The sequence below is a fragment of the Cupressus sempervirens genome, chromosome 10 (assembly GCF_028749045.1).
Source record: "Cupressus sempervirens isolate cs-2001-9-10 chromosome 10, ASM2874904v1, whole genome shotgun sequence".
Taxonomy (NCBI): domain Eukaryota; kingdom Viridiplantae; phylum Streptophyta; class Pinopsida; order Cupressales; family Cupressaceae; genus Cupressus; species Cupressus sempervirens.
In genome coordinates, this window is record NC_143127.1 from 130503259 (window position 1) to 130525515 (window position 22257).

Sequence of the window (22257 nt, forward strand, 5' to 3'; positions counted from 1 at the left end):
AATTCAACACAAGAGTCTTTGGTTACAGGAATTGAATTTTAGTTACATAAATGGCACATCAACTCAGGGGGAGTTGCAAAATTTTTGAGGTATACAAAATTTTTTAAAGTGTTTTTGAAAGTCTTGTACATATGCTGAACAAAATGTGTAGTATACTCATAGAGATCAAATTCATAATGCTTAGTTAAGTGTTTTTGCCACTCATGTCAAAGGGGGAGATTGTTAGTCTCAGATTAGTTTTGACAATTGAGTGTCAACACACTTAATCAATTCTCAAAATGATGCCAAGTATAATACAGATGTCAAGCTACAATGTGTGATGAGCCAAGTATAATACACACTTAACCTTGAATAGTTACATATTGCTGTAGTGATACTTTGTGGCTGTCATCCCCACCCTAGTTTTACCTTCTCATTTTGGAGGGTTTTTGGGTTACCAAATTTTTGTGTTATCTATTTTCATGCATGTCTTTGTTTTAATGTTTATTAGATGAATTAGATGCATGTGAATGATATCAGTTAAAAGGTTTTGAAGAGGAATTTCAATAGGTACAGCATGTATCATACCAACAAGCTTGTTGAAAAAGAAAGAGCAATAAAGCTTCTAGAATTTGGTTGAGCAATTGATCCAAGCAATTAATGAAATCCTTGAGGAGTTTTCTTGAATGGGAACTTAATATGGCAAGAGTAGTGCATGGTAAGAGCACTCTTATGAGTATTTAGATGCAAACATGCACACAAATTGAAGGAGCATGGGAAAATGCTTAATAGGAATAAAAATAAAGAATATTGACATAGATAAGACTCCAGAAAACACTACTAATAGACAAACTATTATGGACGAATAAAAACTAGTGAATCCAAGTTGATGTGACTTGGATAATGCAAATGCTTTGACTCATTGAATATTTAAACTTTTTTTCTTTCAAATAACAAAGAGAATTGAAGAAAGAACAAAGAGGGGTATTTTCCCCATCAACATTATTCGTCATAAGAAGATCATCATACCAATAGATATAGCGATGTATAGGTAAATCTACAATAGCATACTAAAACACACAGCCTAAAAACTTATTCAAGCGTCAGCAATTCATGGTAATTATTATAGAAAATTATGGGTAAAAATTTATTTATGATGATTTTAGCTAAGACAATCTGGCCTTCATGAACCATCAACAGGATAACATACAGTCTATAAATGACTTTTGTATTCTTCAAACAGAAGGGAAAAGAGCTGAATTTAAGAATCGAAATCCACTTCAACTGACCTAGATCCATGGTAATTGCCAGAATTGTTTCAGGAAAGACACAACATTGATACTTCAGGCCAATCTTCACAATAGCATACTAAAACACATAGCCTAAAAACTTATTCAAGCGTCAGCAATTCATGGTAATTATTATAGAAAATTATGGGTAAAAATTATGTTGAAAAATTATGATGAAATACAGAATTAAAAAAATCAAGAAACATAAAATTAGTACAATTTGCAAGCCATAATAATAATGAAAATATGAGCCTCTTCTCAAATTCTAAAGTCAAAAGGAAACACCAGAATGTAAAAGAATTGTAGAAGATTAAAGTAGAATGTAGCCAAAAAGAAATGGCCTGGAATATCTTCAATGAAAATATTGTTACAATTCAAGAGCGATATTAGTTTTTAATATTACATGAACATGTTCAAGCTCTAATAGATTCTCAGATTTTAAAGCCTGATGGTTAATTGCAGATAACATGCATATAATCTGGACGCATGGACGTAGTCCACACCATTCATAAAAATCTTGAAAAGAAACTAGAATGTGCAATTATCCAAAATAATTTAAAAGAAATTCATTAGTATTTGTCACAAGCCTGCTGATAGCATCAAACTGGCTAAAATTTGTCTTTAACATCCGTAGTTGTCTTCGTTTGGTGAGAGATTAATATTTTACCCTTGTTTAAATATCTTTAATTATTCTAACTACAATCAACTCAAGCGACTTAAAATGTCCGATTTAAATGAATAGTGCAAAAACAGAAGAAAAAGATTGATTAAAATAGCCAAGCTTTGGATATGTAACCCACAACTGTAGTAACACACAATTGGAGCTACCGTTGTTGCAGAGTTTTATGTTCAACAATCACTGTCATGTCCCCACTCTAGCTCAGTTTAGCAAAGACATGTGAGTCAGCTTATTATGGGGTCTTGTAGGCTGACAGGGTTGGATAGAGACCCAGTATGGTTACTCAGTGTTGAGGACTTGGTGTTCTGGCGATTATTGATCAGTTGGGAGACGTTCCTTGTTTTTAGGAGACAATTCCTATATTTATGGGGTTCATTCCTACTTTTTAGGAGGTATGATCATGCACAGGGTTGGGTTTCCATGAGTTTGCTCTTTGGGTTCAATTTCAGAGGGATAGAGCTTGTTTCCTAAAATTTAGGAGCATCCCTAGATTTTAGGGATGAGATTGCCAGTGGATCTTTGATTTCTGACTTCAGTCACAGATAGGTGACAAGATGATTTCATGGTTTGTGATGTCAATTGGGCATTTTGTAGCTATTTGGGTTATATTTTTTATATTTCCTGAGTTAGCGTTTAATAATTAAATAAGGCTAAGTTAATAGCCATTTTGGAATAATAAGGGGAATTTTGACCTCATTTGGATGTGTACCCTTTGGTGTGATAGCTCGTTGGAAAGGTCTTGAACTTTTCTAAATCTTTCTCTTTGGTCTCAGGGCGATTTGGTGAACGGATTTATATCTATGAAAAAAAAGGGTCATTTTTAATAACATTGCCACTTTAAAATAAGACTTAAATCACTTTTGTAACCCAATGCCTTTTGGAGTCTCTTTAGGGTTCGATTTGCTTTGGAAGGGGTTATAAGGAGATGAAGGCGCCATTCTTCATTCATATTATGCATTTTAAACTTGTTTACAAATTTGCTCTGCTTGGGCGATTTTATTCTGGGATGCAAACCCCAGGGTATTTACTGGCTGGGACGTAACCCTCAGCAGTATTTGGTCTTTGAATTTTCAGTGGTATCAGCTGTTATCAGGGAAGGAGGACGCCATTTCAGCTTGGGTCTACAGTATTGTTTAGCTGGGCACGATTATTGGTACATGGGAAAGTGAGCCTTGCAGCAATAGCTGCCATTTGCAGCACTTTGAAATATAGAGAGTCGGATAATCAGCAGCAGACGTTTGCATGTTCACAGTCCTTTTCCATCAGCCAGTTTGGCGTCGTTGTTAGGGAAAATGTACTGGATCCTTTATTTGGCTCTATAATTCAGATATCTGCCTGGTACGATTTGTATCAATTCTGATTTTGCTGCATATTGTTATTTATTTTCAGACTCTTTCCATATCGTTTGCTCCTTCTCATTTCTATGTTGAATAATCATCAAAAACGCAAAAACAAACAAACTCTTCTGCATTTCTATCTAATTTTGCAAGAAAACTTTAATAAACAGGAAAAAGAAAATTAAAAAGAAAAAATATAATTAAGCTACAGCAGATTAGCAGCAGAGATCCATCAGGGATCTTTCAATCACCTCTTGTGAAGAGTCCCTAACCACTGATTTATACGAAGATCGGACATTTGGAGATGCTCTGCCAAAGATTGATGGGCCTGCAAAGCTGAAGAAGAATTGGAATTTCTTGAGGCAGTTGACAAAAGATACTTGACGCATAGATTAGAAACCCTCCGAATGCTCAATTCTTGGTTGTAGATGATTCTCGCGTTTGCTTCTCTTGCAAATTTTTGGATAACTGGATTATGAATATTCCAGAATGTAACAGAAGGGAAAAGAAGATTTTTTTGGATAAAATTAGATGTTTCTAGAAATGAAGGATTTCATTAGAAGACAACCAAATGCATGCAGACCTCTTTTTTCCCCAAAATGTGCCGTCATCTAGCACAGTAACAGTGCATGATATACAATGAAGTCCACATAGAAAAAGATTTTAGATAGATTTTCTCCTGCTTAGTCAATCGATGCACTGTACCTGAGGAGACATTTTGGAAACAGGCAATTTGAGAGTCTAAGATATTGGCAAAGCAAGCGGCAATTACACTCTACACAATTATTGAAAATGAAAGCATTCAATATCTACACAAATTGTAGTTGCTGTGATAAAGACTGTACAATTTGCAGAACTCTGCAAGGACTATCTAATTCAAGACTATGGAAAGCTCACTTGGGATCTTCTAAAATTTTAAAAATATTATATTTGGTCAATTTTTAAGCACAATAAAAGATGAAAGCCCTAGTGTTCACGGTACTAACCAATTGGAAATTGGAAATATACTGATTTTACAAATTAATGAATTATGAGGTAATTAAAATATATTGCAGAATACAATACTAGAAAATAAATACAGCTTTTTCATTGGTCAATTGGAAATATACTGATTTTACAAATTAATGAATTATGAGGTAATTAAAATATATTGCAGAATACAATACTAGAAAATAAATACAGCTTTTTCATTGGTCAAAACTGTTAGAGAAATAACATCCACATGGATGCTATAGTATCCTGCAGGAACTAATAACTAAAAGCAACATTTTTGTCCCGTTCAACCCCTGCTAAAATGCTAATATGGAATAATATGGAATACTTGAATGAGGATTATGTTCTCCATTAGTGACCTCACCAATTCATAACTCTTGAGTTAAAAGCATTTATCCCTTTTTTTTTAAATATGGAACTCTTTCCACATACAGGTACAAGAAACCATAACACTATACAACGCAACTACAAATATTGATGCATCCTCTTTTTGTGAAGATTGGTAGTGTAATCCAACTGTTAAACAAGCTTTGTGGTAAGAAGGAAGCATACACAATTTTCCATGCAAAAACACAAGGCTTGTAGGAGTTGATCCTTCGCACCCTGCAGTCATTTGCCTGACACAAAGTCTCCCATCATTGGCAGTTTCTTAGACATATTCATTGCCATGATTTAGATCGTTGCAAATGTACTCAATGAAAAAAATCCAATCCAATCTTGTATTTGCAAATGTTGAACTTGAAATTTTCAGTATTGTCATAAAATGATGGTAAGGTTGCCGTGTAGTTCTTGCCATAAAGGTTCAAACCTTATGGAGGTGTTATTGTTTAGTGTTTATTTCAGGCCCATGTTTGTGACCTCACATGTTCATAGTTCTAGATCAAAAGTGTTAACCTCTTTAAAAAAAAGCATTGAAATTCCGATTGAGATAGTTCTTGCTGAAGTACATTTTCAAGAAAACTCAAGAAGCACCTGACAAAGGGATCCGCTCCCAACTTTACTGTTTAAGGTTTCTACAAGATCACTTCAGCAGGCATTGCACACTTATATACATCTTAGCTTTTTATGTAAAGGATTGCTATTAGAAAACTGGAACATATATAAAATTATAAATAGATAGGAATAAGCACTCAGTTCAGTGACAAACCACCAAAGCTGCAGAATTCAAGCTAAATATATCTATTACAGATGTAACTGCCAATTAAATGTTATGATCAACAACTAAATCTCACTTATTCTTCTTGTCAATTCTTTCATTTGCACAAATTGACCTTCATTGAGATAAGTAGATTGAATACAATTAATCCAGCCATAATCCACAAACATATTATTTTTAACGAAAACAATAATATTTGATTACGTCTATGACAAAGTAGCCTGATCACTAGCACATCAAGTAGGACCAGTAAATGCAGCCAAAAGCCCATAACCTCGAATGCCAATACAAGGTCCATATCTGTGAGGGCGAGATAAAGGAGAATAGTCTAGTGACCTTCACATAAATACCTTCCACTCGGTCCTAAAAGTGTTTCAACACGGTTCTACCAATCTTTTGGCTTCAAAAAGAATATTCGGCATGCAATCCTATTCAATAATGTTGTTTACAAAAACTTACCATATAACTACTTCATTGGCTTAAGTAAAATGATACCAACCAACTGTTCCAGAAGGGAAAGTGAACAAAGCATTTATTATACAAGGAGAACTGGAATTATGTTCACCTTGAGCTCTTGAAGTTAGAATTAGCCTAGTAGTCCCATTGTCCAGTCCATTTCCACATACATTATAGATTCATTGGCAATATTTAACATTTGCTAGCACTTCCTTTGAAATAAGCATGTCTGATTATTTCCCTATACATGACGACCTACACTTTCCTGCAAAACTAATTGCTTGTACATTCTTTGATTTAAACAGTTGAATAAGCCTTTTTCTCAAACGAAAATTACACATTAGACATTATCTTGCTTTGGTTTTTTACTGAGCTCTGCATACTTGTCTCCCATCAGTTGTAAAATATCCTCCCACAGGTCTGAATTTGAGGTAGATATTGCAGAAATAATAAGATTTGGGCTACAGGCAGCCACATGCCAGTACTTGTAAGAGGTAATTTCCTCCTTCAGCTGATCAAAATGCCAACTCGAGTAACCTTGAAAAAACTGAAAGTTCCGTGACAAAAGAACTTTACCCCTCACAAGTTCTGCTGCATGATGCAGGCTGTATCTTGCACCATAATACAAACCAGGAAACACTTCCACAAAAGAATCGCCAACAGCATTTTTGTCCTCGGAAATTAAAAGAAACATGTTCTCCTCAAGAGGCCCTCCGAAACGGAGTGAGCAATCTGAAAAAACTGTAGCCATATCCGGGTGCTTGGGTTTCCTGTGTGTAAGGGAGCCATGCATGGGACGATTAAGGATTAATCCAAAAGGGCACTCGGCATCAACATGTAAAAGCAAAATTACAGTCCTTTCAAAATCTGGAATACCATCTAGCCTATCAGTCGCAATGAGCACACACCCAGGCTCCGGTTCATATAAAGGATGAGCCCACTTGGATCCAATGGAAATTTCAGAACAAGATTCTGCTTCTGAACTCCTAGAATCATTTTTTGAGGATTTACCAATCTGCTCTGCAGTGAAAAGTTTTGCTCTAAAAGCTCGCCAGTCTAGCTTTTGCACAGCCCCTGAAATGTCTGACTCATCTTTTTCTTCAGGATTTTCTTCTTCAGGAAGAGGAGGTTCATTATTATTTTCTGAACCAACATATGTCATTGAAATGAGCAAATGAATATATACAAATCTCCATAGAGTTATAAAATTCAAATTGAAGTTGAAACATTTCAAACAATTGATATGTTGTTAGGGAAAATGATTTTGTTCAGGGCCGGTAATCTCTGAACCTTATTTTCTTTGCTGGATGGACATTAGTTGTACTTTTCAAACCAATCCACCATAATAACTTGGCCAAATCATGAAAATGTGCGAGATACAACTATTTTGATATCTTAAATATTTAAAAGACAAAACCCTTATTTGGAAAACAAATTTTGCACAGATCCATTGGCTTCCTTGATGATTTTCAGCTCAAGGTTCAACATTACTTTCTGAAGTAAACTACCACAATCAAATGAGAAAGCAAATAATAAATGGAAACAAGTTTTAAGATCTAAATACAAAACAGTTTTTTCACAGACCTTGTAATGTCTAACTTGTATTTAACTTTTCAGGTTTCTCTCCTGCACATTCGGATGACTTACTATTATTCTCTGTACCAACATACTCACTTAAGTGACAAAATAATAATGGAAAAAAATACAAAAAATTAAGATAGTATGAACAAAATATGCCGGAGAAATTATTCTTGAAAACAGGTTTTGCACTGGAGCTGTCATATCCTTGTCATATTTTCCTCCAAGAAGAGATAGATCATTACTATATTTGAGCTCACTGTGGCTATCTGAGTGAGAAGATGAAATAGGTAGGACTACGAAAAGGAAAGAAATAAGACATTTAGATAATGTATGGCTAAGAAAGGGATGGGAGAAATCACAATAATTTATAATATAGAATAAACAAGGAGATTTTTTCGTCCAATAAGTTAATAACAGATTGATACACACGGCACACCATAACTATATGGGTATGCAACTTATAGTAGGAAAACATAGAAAATCATCTGTATTTTTGCCTAAATTCTAAAACATTATAGAACTCGCAACAGAATAAATTGCTGAATTTTACAATAACTCAACAATAGCTTACAAACACAACAATTTAAAATAGGAGAGCCTCAGTACCATGAGTGTGATTTTCAATCTGTTTTCATTAATATTTAGTCCTGCATCATTCTACAAAGATGCCAGGAACATGGGTCATCATTCTGAGAAAGTGATAAAACAAGTATTAGGAGGAATTTTATTAATGATAAGTCAGTCAAGAAGTAATTACTTATGAGATTAAAGAAGTCTCAGTTTCACTTCTAAATTTCTAATACACTTCTTTTAGATTGTTTTTATTGATAGCACATTAATGTTTACTGATACAGAACTACTTTGCTCCAGCAAATGGGACTGACCATGGCAGATCCTCTAGCTCTGGTTCTAAAATTTTGAGAATGCCAGCCAGTTTCACCAAGAATACACAACAGTAGCAACAGCTGTGTTCAAATAATGCCCAGTAGAATGATCTGGAAGAATGCAAAGAAATAGGCAAAATGATCCAAAGAAATCTCAGATCATCTAAGTTTTAGATAGATTGGCTATTTCTGATCCATGCTTTGAGCTCCACTAGGGTTTTTGGTTTCATCCTGCTTTTCTGAAGCATCCATAGCTGTGTGTCATACCGCATTAATTGCGGGAGTCTCCACTAGGGTTATAATGGCTCTTGCCAACTTCAGCTAAGCATTTGGTGTTGTTGTTGAAGCTTTGGCAACGGATGATCATGGTGCCCCTAAACAAATGCCCTCACAAATTTGTGCTGAAGGTGTTTCACAAGGTATGTCTTCCCCTGATGTTGTGCTTAAAATTGAAGACTTTGATAAAGCTTGTGAATGCCTTGAAAAGAAATACTTTGATAAGCTATTTTGTGGATAGGGTTCCTCTTGAAAGTATGTTGCGAGAATGGGTTTCGAGGCTTGGACTGCCCATGGGATCCATCTTGATGTCATTCAAAGCCTTACTGAGGGCTCTGTTTTGTTTCAGTTTTCCAATCCCACCCATCTTGAGGCTATTTTCTCGCATGGACCTTGGTTCGTTCAAACTTCCCTTTTGGTTTTTCAGCTTTGGTCTCAAGACTTCACTGTCTTAGATGAAAAGAAATAGGGTGCCGGTCTGGGTTGAATTCCCTAGTCTTCCTTTGCCTTGTTGGTCGTTTGTTCAAACCTTGCCCAAGTTGTTGGCAAAGTGATTTGTGTTGAACCAAACCACTTTTTTAATGCTCCTCCTCAGCAATGGAGTTGTGTTGAGGTTAATTTCACTCGTGACCTCAAGGAAACCCTTGATATCCAAGTGGGTGGTAATAGTTTTACCCAAAGAGTGTTCTATCTAAATTTGGCAAACACTTGCTACCAATGCCAGTCGGTTGCGCATAAGATTAAGGATTGTCCTCTGATAGTGCCAAGGACAAAATCCTCTCCTAAGGATTGGCCTGTGGAGAATGCCAAAAAAAGAGGAAGGATGAACTACAGTGGTCCACAAGCGAAAGAATGCTTCGGCTTTTGTTCAGAAACAGTTTGTCAATTCAACTTCCTAGTCACAGGTAGGGACAAGCTCCACCTAGCCAAGAAAAAAAATCCTGTTTCCCATCCTCCATGGCTTCGCACTCTACAAGCCGGGTCAATTATTATAGTTCAACAAACATCCACTTCTCCATGCCAATTCACTCACTCAGTCATAGAAAATACAGTAGGAATGATGCTCCATTTCCAAACTCCCAATACCAAATTCCGTAGCAACACTTTGCTTCTCAACTACAGGAAATACAGTACGAGAAGCCACTATGAAAATTTCACAATTCACAAGAAACTAATCTCCACTATACTTCAGCCATAGAGAAAAACCTTAAGTCAGCCCGTAGACACAGTAAGTACAGTAGGGAAAACACTTGGAATAATTCCTAGACATGCAATCCACAATACCACAACTATAGATTGCCAAGCACTTCTTAGAATCTCAGACTCAACCCTTATACTTTAGCAAGGGCAAAGAGAGTCAGAACCTTAGAAAAGCCACAAAGGCAACAAAAGCAAAAAAATATTCAAGCGTACCTTTTCCAATGAAATGAGCTCATATTTATAATGTTTTATTTATAAAAGTTTCCAAAAGAACTCAACTTCAAAAACTGCAAAAGTTTCCCAAAATAACTTAGCTCTTGAAACTTTCCAACATAGCATCACTTTAAAGACTTAATACTTGGCGTAGGCATATAATAAACGACCCCCTTCCAATGATGACTCAACCCTCAACTTATGTGAAATTATAAAGTTAAATTAGAAATTTATAATAAGTCATTTAATAATTTAATAATAATTTGGCCATTAAAAATATAATAACTCCCAAAATACCCATCAGTTAAATATGTCTTTTGAAATAGGAGTCACCACCTATTATTTCTCCATGTGACCAAATGCACTTTCCAAAAATAAAATGAGTCCATCTCAATCAACACCCAACTTACCACAAATAGTAAGTGCACAAAACTAAGCCCAAACAAATCCAAACTAAGCCAAACAAAGACCAACCTGTAACGTACTAAATTGGGGAGAAGATAAAACCCTTCCAAGCCAAGCCACTGCCTCAAAAGACCCTCTATCCACAATAATTAGCCTATGAGGATCAAGATAACAAGCTAATCTCTCAAACTCCAATGCTGGAAAAAATGGGGACATTACATTTTCATGGCCCTTAGAGCTTGTCATACTTCCTCAAGTATCAAAGGAATTAGGAAGGACAATCTATCCTCATAGAGCTTCAAGACATTCTCCAAGATTTTGTCTGACATTATACAAAGGGGTTCACAACGCAAGAAATTTCTCCCGTCAAAGACAAAGCTTTGCAAGGATGTATTGTTCTTGTGCCTACCAAGCTTTCAAATGCCCAACGGACTTTTTGTGACCAAATTACTCACTCTTGAGGACCTCAAGGAAGTTGTCTTCTTCATGGCAGATAATAAGACCCCTGGTTGTGATGGCTTTCCATGTGATTTTTATAAAGCCTTTTGGTCCTGACCTACATAATGTCTACTTGGAAGATTTTCACTCTCAGTCGCTTGGGCAGATGATTAATCAAGGGAATATTAAATTCATACCCAAAGTCAAGGACCCAAAAGATATATACAATTGAAGACCCATTATTATGCTCAATATATCTTCCAAGATCATTGCCAATGCCCTAGCTCTCAAGATTTGCCATAATTTTGTCTTTTATTGTTTGGCCCGAGCAAACCGGCTTCATCAATCACACTACATCTTGGACAACATTATCATTGTCTAGGAAGGCATGGGATGGGCAAGACGCTCCAAACAAAATGGTATTTTTCTGAAAATAGACTTTGCTAAAGCATATGATTGCATTGAATGGCACTTCAACATTGTAATACTCAGAGCCCTTGGATTTGGGCCTTGTTTTATTCCGTCCATGCAAATGCTTTTGGGGGATGCATCTGCTTGCATCAACATTGATGGAAGTCAATCCTCTACTTATGGGATTTTCAAATCTATTCGCCAAGGTTGTCCTCTAGTGCTTTCCCTTTAATTGCTGATTGTTTAAGGCTTCGAGTATTTGCTTGCATCCAAAAAAATTATTGGTCATGCCAAAGGAATATCCTTGCATGACTCACCTTCTTAACTTGTCAGAGGTGACATAGCAGATGACTCTTTCCTCACTCTGATTGAGGACAAAGATAACGTTCAGGCAGCTCTTCAATGCCTAGATACCTTTTGTCTAGCTTCTAGGCGAGCCATTTGTTGAAGTTGGTAGTAGCAATAGAGATCTTTAGACCTCTATGAGTCACCTTCTTAGCTTGTCAGTGGCCAAATAGCAGATGACCCTTTCCTCACTCTGATTAAGGATGAAGATAACTTTCAGGCAGCTCTTCAATGCCTGGATATGTAATGTCCCCACTAGCAAGGACACTAATACCTACAATACCAATGTTAGAATTTATACAATAATAAAATATATTTCCCTATTCTACCTTTTATCCTAACCTAACCTTAAGGACATCTCCACATCAGGATCAATAACTCTCTTGAGGATCCTTAGATCCTCGGTTACTTCTCTGTCTTCTATGAAGTGCTCCCTTTAAGGTCCTTCCTAGAAGAGACATTCTCTATCCAGGGCCCTTGACACATATGCATATGTTAACATCTATGGAATATTCTGCCTTTATAACCATATTAAGATCACTCTCTTCCCAAAGGGGCTCTCTTGATCTTAAGCTATTAACCACATTAAGATCACTCTCTTCCCAAAGAGACTCTCTTGATCTTAAGTTATTAATCATATTAAGAGCACTCTCTTCCCTAAAAAGGGACTCTTGATCTTAAACCATTAACCATTAAGTCATGTGTGTGATCCATTTCAAATTACATCTTTACATATACATGTGTATATGCATAAATTATCCACAAGTATGATTTATTAATATTAATAAATTTATAAACATAATTAAATAAATGCAATCCATAAACATACCTTTCTTACCTTCCTCTTTGCTTGGCCCATGCGGCTCTATCATTAGTCGGCCTTTCGATGAACTAGTCCTTCTCGATTATCTCAACTCTATATTTACTTTCTAAAATTCTTCATTTTCTAATTGTAAGGAAATGATAAAATATACTTTTTTGTTTCTTCTTTTCCAAGAGTCACAACCTTTCATAATACAAATCCTTTGAAAAGTCACAACATATCATAGTTATAAATTATAATCCTTTCACACTTATCACTAAAATCCTTTGGAAAAGTCCCAATACTTTATAATTACAACATTTTTGAAAAGTCACAACTATTCATAATTATGACCCTTTCAAAGGTTCACATCCTTTCAATATCATTAATACCTTTTCAAAAAGTCACTTCCTTATTTTCTTCATATTACTTTCCTCTTCCATTTTTCTCTTTTGAACTCCTATCTTCTCCTCCTCTTTTTCTTCTCTCTCTAAAATAAACTCTCCTCCCTTTTATGTCTTAATTTTAAGGAGTCATGTCTATTTGTTAAACATCTCTCGACTTTTCATTAGATTTAGTTAATTTATATTATTCTATGTTATATTATTTATTTACTTATTTGTGTTTATTATTATTTGTTATTAAATTATATTTAGAAAGTTAACATACTTTCTACAATATTGTCTCTTGTATTTAATTTTATTTCTTTATTTACTCATTGAAATTTTATTATTTTTTAATTATTTAAAATATCATACTAAACACTGTTTCATTGATAATACAGATTAAATAATTATTATTTCCTATTTTTATATTTTAGTTTTAGTTTTAATATAACTCTATTATCATTATTTATGTAATAACATTGTATTATCTAATTATTATTAAAATGGGGATATAACAGGGTACCTTTTGTCTAGCTTCTAGGTCAGCCATTTGTAGAAGTTGGTAGTTGCAATAGAGATCTTCAGACCTCTATTACTGATCGTATGTTTCTTTTGGTGACATATTTGTTCAGCTGGAAATTATTCATATATGCTTCCTTATTATCTCTTTGTTTGCATAAAGAGTTATAGCCTGGGTGTCACTCTTGTATGACTTGTCATCACTATCTTTTATTACTGCTCTTATCCTACTAGGCATCCAGGTTAGCGGTTTCAGTTTTGTCTTAACACTTTATTCTTATGTTGCTAGTAGCTCGCACTGTTCAGTGTTGCTGTTAATATGGTCGGCGATTAGCCTTCATGAGTTACAGCTCTGCACTTCCTTGTGTGCCATTATTGTCTCCTTGCTGGCATCAGTTCATGTTTAGTTCTTTGTTAGTGTCAGTCCATGTAAATATCGTGGTTGTTCTCATTAATAGAGTTAACACTATGTCAAACTGAGCTCTCCATTCTTTTGCTTATCATCCTTATCCACTCACAACATGATCAGTTTTTTTGTCTTTACCTATGATCGAAAGTTGTGTTTGTTTGTATCTATCAAGAGCTGCTAGTGTTTTGAGTATCGAGAGATTTCTGTGTGTACTGGCATTGCGTGTTAATGTTTTCGCCTGCTTGTAGAAAAATATATGTACTATGATGAAAGAGATATTATCTGTGTATAATTGGCTTGATTTTATGAATGATTCATTCTTTGTAATCAGTTTGACATATCAGAGATTGTGAGGACATATTTCTATAGTCAGGCTTATAGATTGGAAATTGTGAAGACTTCAATCATAAGCTACTATGTCGTAATGCTTTTGAGATCTTAATAAAGGCACCATATTTTGGGGGTGGCTGGGTGTTTCCCTCAAGTAGGAGGGTTTTCACAGGGTAAAGTTGTGTCTGTCTTTCTTGTGCTTTGATGTTAAAGGTTCTGATTATTGCATTTATTATATTCTGTTTTGAAAACTTAAAAAGGAATCAGAGCAGGTCTAAGATAAGATCCTGAACCAGAAAATGACAATTGGATTTTAGATGATTTGTGATGTCAAATGGGTGTCAAATATGTTGTTCAATAAGTTACGAATTCTGAAAAATATTTGCTAATGGCATTATAATGATCCCATTGTTATTACGAAGTGAGAAACTAGAAAGGCTTATTGAAGAGGAGGGTTGTACTAAAAAGCTACTTAATATACCTGGTGGACCATGTTACATCCCAAATTTTGCCCTAATTTTTAAATTTGATCATAACCGTTTGTTTAACGGATTATTTCTTTTCCTGATCATGTGAAACAAGTTAGTTAATTATATACGTTGTATCAATTGTTAACAGAATATTTCTTTTCTTGATCATGTGAAACGAGTTAGTTAATTATATACATTGTACCAACTGATAACGAATTATTTCTTTCATGATCATGTGAAATGAGTTAGTTATTATAGACATTAATGAAAATATTCAAGCAACCTATAACTGTCATTAGAGGATTGACAATTGTTTGATTAGAATTAATGATCAATATATTTTTTAATTAATGTCTTGGCAAGAATGTTTTGCTTAGGTGATTGCAGGAAGAAGACTAAAGAGAGAGGAAGCATTGCTAAACAGGATCATCCGAAGGGGATGGTCGAGTAGTCCAGTCATCAGGATCAACAGGTATGACTTAAGACTACCTTGGAAAGGATATGAAGACTTGACCACAAGTGTTACATTATGGGACCGCATGAGCTATTAGGAAAACAATATAATAAAAAAACTTAAAATAATCTAAATTAAATACAACTCATACCTTTGAAGATTTATTATTGAATTTTCTTATTTAATCATTATTATAAACCCTTAAATACGAACACATGTATATAAAGGAAGTGGCACCAATAAATTATAATTATATAATCTAATGATGTCACCTCATCCATATACTTACATAAACGTACATAAGAGCATATAATAATAATATAATATAATTTAAACTCTTCAACTTTTTATTTCTTTTCCCTCTTTATTCGTTCTTTTTTAAATTCAAATTTATTAAGTATCTAAATAGCCTTCTTGATAATCGATGGTAGCCAAAAGGTCACGGCAAACCGTTAAAAAGAACATCATGAATCGATTTGAGACACCCTTCTTCCTTTCTGTGTTTTCTCTACTCTCCTCCCTATCTGCTACGTCTTGTTACTAAGCCCAGTGAACAACGTTCTCAAAATAAAACCCTTCTTAGCTCTAAAATCCGATTCATTCTTCTGATTCGCTCTAAGTCTGATTGTGTTGGAAATTCAAAACAAAGCATATACAGCAGAGGTCAAGAATACCGGCTAGCGGAAGGAGAAACCCGAGCTTGCATTCAGGTCAAGTAATTCCTTGTTAAACCAAATTCAATCGACTTCCATACTCTTCTTTCTAAATATCGTCAATGCCTTTGTAGGATTCGTTTACCATTAAATACTTTGATGTTGTTGAATATTATGAACAGAGAATTGAATAAAAAGTGTAGCCGGATACATAACTCCCATCCATAATCAGTTTTATAAACAGGGCGATAACTTGTTCTTTGATTTAAATCGAATAACCTTGAGATTACTTAAATTTTGGATTTGGAGGATAGAGAACTCAATTGAGTTGCATTAAACAATATATACACATGTGAATATCTTCTTCTTCCTAACAATCTTCAAAGATGTAAATAATATCATAATGATCAAACACCAAGGAATTCACCGGCAATGAAGCCATGAAGGGTGAAGAGGTGTAAATAAAATAGAACGGTTTAAACCTTTCAAGCACCTAGGATTCACTGGCAAAGAAGCCATGATTGGTGAAGAGGTGGAGACAACCTACAAGAACCAAGAATGGAATCAAGTATAAATAACCATGAAATAATAAACGCATAATAGCTCATGCATGTCTTGATGATGAAATCTGTTGTCAAGTCGAGTGGTGGAGATCGGGTTTACGAACCCAATTTGAAATCCTTGGCCAAAGCAGTTATAGGCATATGTGCCAATTCATGAGATCTTTTTGTTTGTCCATAAGCTTCTGTTATTTAGGAATAATTGATGGGGCACTCAAACTACCGGGTAGCTCAGATGGCTGGACTTAAAAACATCCCAAGCCCAATCCCGAAGTAGGGAGGGTCATTCTATTAAGTTAGGATGTGTGGGCGTAAGTATGGTCCGCGGTTGGGAGGTTAAGCCTATGTCAATGCTTCTCCTCTCACTAATGCCGAGGTTTGAACAATATGACAAAGGATTTTCTCCATTATTTTTGTATGTTTCTTTTGCACTTTTACCTTTAGATTCATAGAAGAATAAATAGATAGTTTAGATTTCTAAAAGCATATTTTGAATGAATATATTAGTTGATAAAGAAGATAGTTGTTACTTACTTTCAGCTGAACATGTTAGCGGTTAGAAATGATTAAAATGTTAGTAATGCATTTCATTAATTTATTTCGTTACATCAGTTGAATATAAATTGCAAAAAGAATAGGAAACAGTTACTTCTTTCTAGTTAAATTTAGTTAATGGATGTCATTGTCATGTGAAATGGAATCAGTTATTTGTTAATTAGGTGTTTTAAGTTGGCTAGGAAAATTCGTTTGTTACAGACCAGATGCATTTGAACTTGCAGCCAAGTTTTGTCATGGAGTAAAACTAGAGCTGCTTGCTGCAAATTTTTGTACTTCATTGGCAACAGTACTTCCTCACTATGCTAGATCCTTGAATGATGGTCTCTTTTATGATATTAATATATATTTAAAAGGATGACCAGGGCAGATCGATTTATGATGTTGTGTAGATGCTTGATCAAGCTGAAAGGCCGCAGTATGATTTCCATGGCAAAGACATAACCGGTGTTGTAGTCTTGATCCTAAGGAGATAAGTTTCTCATATCCTTGAATAATATGCATGGCTTCTATGTAATTATTAATTCTTTCATTAAAATAGTGTGTATTTTGCAATTCACTTGACTGTCGGAATAAGCCCTAACGTTCTTTTATCTTTTAGTCCCAATCCCCCAAAGTCTTTGCTCATCATACACCATTTCCACTTAACACCATGCCTTGTTTTGTTCCCTTTTCCATTCAACCATAAGAAGTCTCTTATCTTCTTCTGGATATAATTACTTTGTGCCTGATTAAACATCCAGGCTGAAGCATAGTAGATAGTCTATAAGAATAGAACTTTCTACCAAATTCTGGACTCTCACTGCAAGAGAGAGATAGTTTGAGTTCCATTTATTTATCCTTTTATCAATCTTGTCCTACCCAGTTCCAAATCTCTTTTGAGTTAGGATTGACTGAGAATGGGATACTCAAGTATTTTGCTAGGTGATTTGGGCCTCTCCAAGTGAGAGCAAATCTATTGCACCAGCTATGAGGGTGGTCATTCCATCCTAACCTAGTTGATTTAGGAGAGACACTTTGCTACCTGAGGTTGCACAAAACAGGTCTACTTTTCTCATGAGATCACATTGTCCTCTTCCAGTTTAATAATAATTGCAGTTTTGAATTAATTTCTGGGGAAGATTGTGTGAGAGTTTTTTCATCAACGTTTCGGATCATACTGTATGATCCATCATCAGGATGCCACTGAGTCACTGAGAGCAAAAAATGGAGTGCAGATCTAGGAGAGGGGATAAAAAGAGGATGGAGAGGAGGGAAGGGGCACGGAGACCGAGGAGGCATGGAGGACGGAGAGGGAGAGAAGTCAAAAGAAGAAAATGCAAGGAAGAAAGGAAGAGAAATGAAAATGATAAGGAAACAAGAATAAAATAAGAATATAAAAACGTGAATAAGTGTATATATATATATAATCAAAAATTCCAAAACAGAAAACAAGGACAAACAACCAAAAAATTAAAGAAATAAATAACAAAAAATAAATAAAAACCTAAGCCAGTAACCAGGCAAAAACCAAGAAACAAAAAATTACATAAATATCAAAGGGGGTAAATGAACATCTATACGAATATAAAGGTCTATGAGAATAAATGTAAAACTAAATATAAATAGGAAAGAAAATCTAAATGAATGAATAAATCAAGGTGAATAAATTCGTATAGATATATATACGAGTATATATCTATATGAATGTAAAAATCAAAAAGAATATATATATATATATATATATATATATATATATAAGCCAAAAATACCCGAAGCGATAGAGCACGAACGCAAGAAACTAAAAAACTAAAAAATAAAACGAACAAGAGAAACAAAAAATAAAAATGGAAAAGAAAAAGAAAAAGAAAATGGAGCGAGGCAAAAAAAACAAAAGAGTTTAAATAAAAATAAAAATAAAACAAACAAAAAATAAAAGTAAATAAAAATGGAATGCGAAAAACAAGAAAAATAAATAAATAAGAGTAAAAAGTCAGAAAAACGAAAATAATATCCCCAAGTGTATAAAAATATAAAAATAAAGACCACAAATATGCAAAACGAAAGCAAAATAAAAAATAGATGAAAAAAACAAAAACTAATCAGATAAAAACGGAAAAAGAAAAAAGAAAAGAAAACAACCCAAAATAAATTACTAACTAATAGAAAGATAACAATGAAAGAGAACAGCGAAGATAACAGAAAGTAAAAATAAAAACTGGAAAAGAGAAATAAGAAAAGAGAAATTTTATAAAAATGCAATAAAATAAAAATTAAAATTAAAAAATAATAAAAAGAATTAAAATAAAGAAAATAAAATAAAAATAAAAATGAGAGATTAAGAAGAAAAAGAAAAATGGAAAGAAAAAAGAATCCAAAAACTGAAAAAATTAAACGAAAAGGAGTACATACATAAATAACTGTAAAAATAAGAGTAGACCGCAAAAAACTAAGGCAACCAACAAAGAGGAGAAAAAAGGTTGGGGACCCCGAGGAGAGAACCAAGACCGAGGGTGACGAAGAGGGAGGGAGAGGGAGAAGGAGGGGGAGAGAGAGCGAGAGTGGAGGAGACGAGGACAGGCATCCACCCGGAGCGAGGGGGAAGGGGGAGAGACAGAGGGGAGCAACGGAGAGCCAGGAAAGAGAAAAGCAGAAGAAGAAAGTGGGGGAGGGGAGAAACCCGAGCTAAGAGGGAAGAACGCGAGGCGAAAGAGGAGGAAGGGAAGACAACAGAGGATGCCAAGAGGTGTTCAGGTTCCAGCCGTCATCGCGATTGAGGTTGGAAGGGTTGTTGAAGATTTCAACAGCCTCTTTGAGTTTCCTCTTGAAGAAGTTGTCTTCCCTGCACACAACATGAGCGTTTTCTAGGGGGACATGATGCTTAGTGGCGGCGGAGTGTTCTGCCAAGGCTGATTTGGCTACTCGTTCATGCCTGATGTCAGCAGCATGTTCTTTGATCCTCGTGTGGATAGAGCGGCCAGTTTCACCTATATAAGGAGTGCCACAAGAGCACTGGATCTTATAGACGCCCGATTCCAAGAAGACATCCCTGGGGTCTTTAAGCGAGGGGATGCAATTTTTTAAGGTGGTCAAGGGTCTGAAAGCCACCCGCACACCATGTTTGGTAAGAATTTTGGCGATCTTGTGAGAGATGCCAGCAACGAAAGGAAGAGAGACAAAAGAAGAGGGGTCTGGGGGAGAGGAGGAAGGGAGTGCGGGGGCGCGCGAGAAAGACCTAGCGAGCTTGAAAGCCCGAGAGATTTGTTTGTGTGAGTAGCCATTCCATAGGAAGACTTGGCGGAGGTGGGAAAGCTCAAGGTCTAAGTTGTCCACATCGCAAATACGGAAGGCTCTCAAGGCAAGGGTTTTGATAATGCCCACCTTTTGGCTAGGGTGGTGATGCGAAGCAGCATGAAGATAGCGGTCGGTATGAGTGGCTTTGCAGAAAACCTTGCGACCTAAAGAACCATCAGGTTTCCTGATGATCAAGATGTCAAGAAAAGGTAAGCACTTGGCAGATTCAACCTCTTTGGTAAAAGAAATGCAAGAAGCCACATTGTTGAGATGCGCATGAAACTCTTCAAGCTTTTCAAGGCCATGGGGCCAACAGACGTTGGTGTCATCAACATAACGTTTCCACCATTTAGGCTTGAGAGGGGAAGAACGTAGAGCAATGTCTTCGAAATGTTCCATATAGAGGTTGGCGACAAGTGGAGAGAGGGGCGAGCCCATGGCTACACCATCCACTTGTTCGTAGATAACCCCTTGGAAAGAGAAGAAAGTGGATCGAAGACATAACTCTACTAAGGAGGCAACCTCAGAATTGACCTTGCGCTTGATGATGTCAATAGCATCGGTGATGGGGACTTTGGTGAAGAGGGAAACAACATCAAAGCTGACCAAGATATCCCTATCATCGCACGAGGCATCACGGATAAAATCAACAAAGTGCTGCGAGTCCTTGACAAAGGAGTCAACATTACCGACATGAGGGGATAAGAGCTTAGCTAAGAAGGAGGCAAGCTTGTAGGTAGGTGATCCCATAGTATCCACAATGGGCCTTAAAGGAATATTGGTTTTATGGATAAAGAGTTGTCCCCAAGAATGTAGTCTAAGGCATCTGCAGCGATGACAAACAAGGCAGGAGCAAATGAGCATCCTCGTCTGATATACCTGGATAATTCAAATGATGAAGATCTCACTCCATTAACTTCCACCCAAGCCCTGGTTCCATTCAAGAGAGTTTGAGCCATTTGGCTGAAAAAGTTAGAAAACCCCAAGCTCTCAAGCATCATTTTTATAAAGTTCCACTCTATGCTGTCATAAGCGTCCTCATAAATCCAAAAGTAACATGCAGACCTGCTGACCAAATCTTTAGCCCAGTACATAGCCTCCCAGCAACTGATCAAGTTCTCCAAAATAAACCTGCCTTTTACAAATCCAGTTTGCATAGGATTGATAACATGAGGTAAATTGTTTTCAACCTTAAGGCAAGGATCTTGGCCAAAGTTTTGTAAGAAACATTCAATAGTGTTATGGGCCTGCAGTACTTGATTAAGGTTGTGTTGCCCACCCCCGTGGGGATTAGCTTAATAAGTCTTGAATCAAAATCAGTTCCAAGATATTTACCTAAAGAAATCACTCCCAATCTAGGTCACATTATCTTTATAGAACTCCATACGGATACCATCCGACCCCAGGGCCTTCTCATTACTCAAGGATGGAATGCACTATTAATCTCTTCCACAGATATAGGTTTGTCTAATACTACAGCCTCGTCAAAGGATACCTTTTTTGGTCTGATGTTCTTGATTTTAGACCTAGCATTATACATCTCATGGTCCACATCTTCAGAAATGGATAGTTTACTATCATAGGCCACAAAAGCCTAAAGGATATCCTCTTAGGTATTAAGTTATTTCCCCTCCTCCCATATGCTATCCGTCCTTTCTCTAGCTTCTTTGGCACTGATGAGCTGAAAAAAGTATCTGGAGCCTTTATCTATGTGGCTAATCCAGTTTAGCCTGGCTCTTGTTTTAGCCCCCTATATCTTGAGATTGTGCAGCCCCTTAGAGAATCTCTGGACAGAGCCACTGATTCCTTGTCTTCTAAATTTGTCGGGTTATCTTGTAGATGCTATTCTGCCAAATAAAGGTTATCATGAAGCTCTGACTCCATTATCCTATTATCCTTAGCTTTTTGCTTCCCAACAACGTGAATGAGGGTTTTTCAGCTGTTAATATTCTGAGACCATCTCTCAATAGCACTTTTGTGTTTCACAACCTCCATATTATACCATCTGATCACATTAACAGCTGTTAAGACATCCTCCTATTTCAATAGGCCAATATTCAAAGAAAAACCATCCTTCTTCCCCTTCTCATTACCAGTTTTCCTAATTTGAAAGATATCACTAAGAATAGGATGGTGGTCAGATATGGTGTGAGGTATGACTTTGATACTAACACCACTAATGTCCTTTCTGAAATTGAATTTAC

General features: G+C 35.8%; 1 protein-coding gene across 1 annotated transcript in view; it reads right to left on the reverse strand.

The window, feature by feature from the left end:
• Positions 1-5827: 5827 nt before the first annotated feature.
• The window catches only part of LOC149532960 (uncharacterized), a 49289-nt gene continuing 32859 nt past the window's right edge, over positions 5828-22257 (reverse strand). The window contains exon 2 of the mRNA XM_089805075.1: positions 5828-7032. Coding sequence (XP_089661201.1) covers positions 6230-7032 — 803 coding nt within the window. The 3' untranslated portion in view covers positions 5828-6229. The remainder of the gene's footprint in view (positions 7033-22257) is intronic.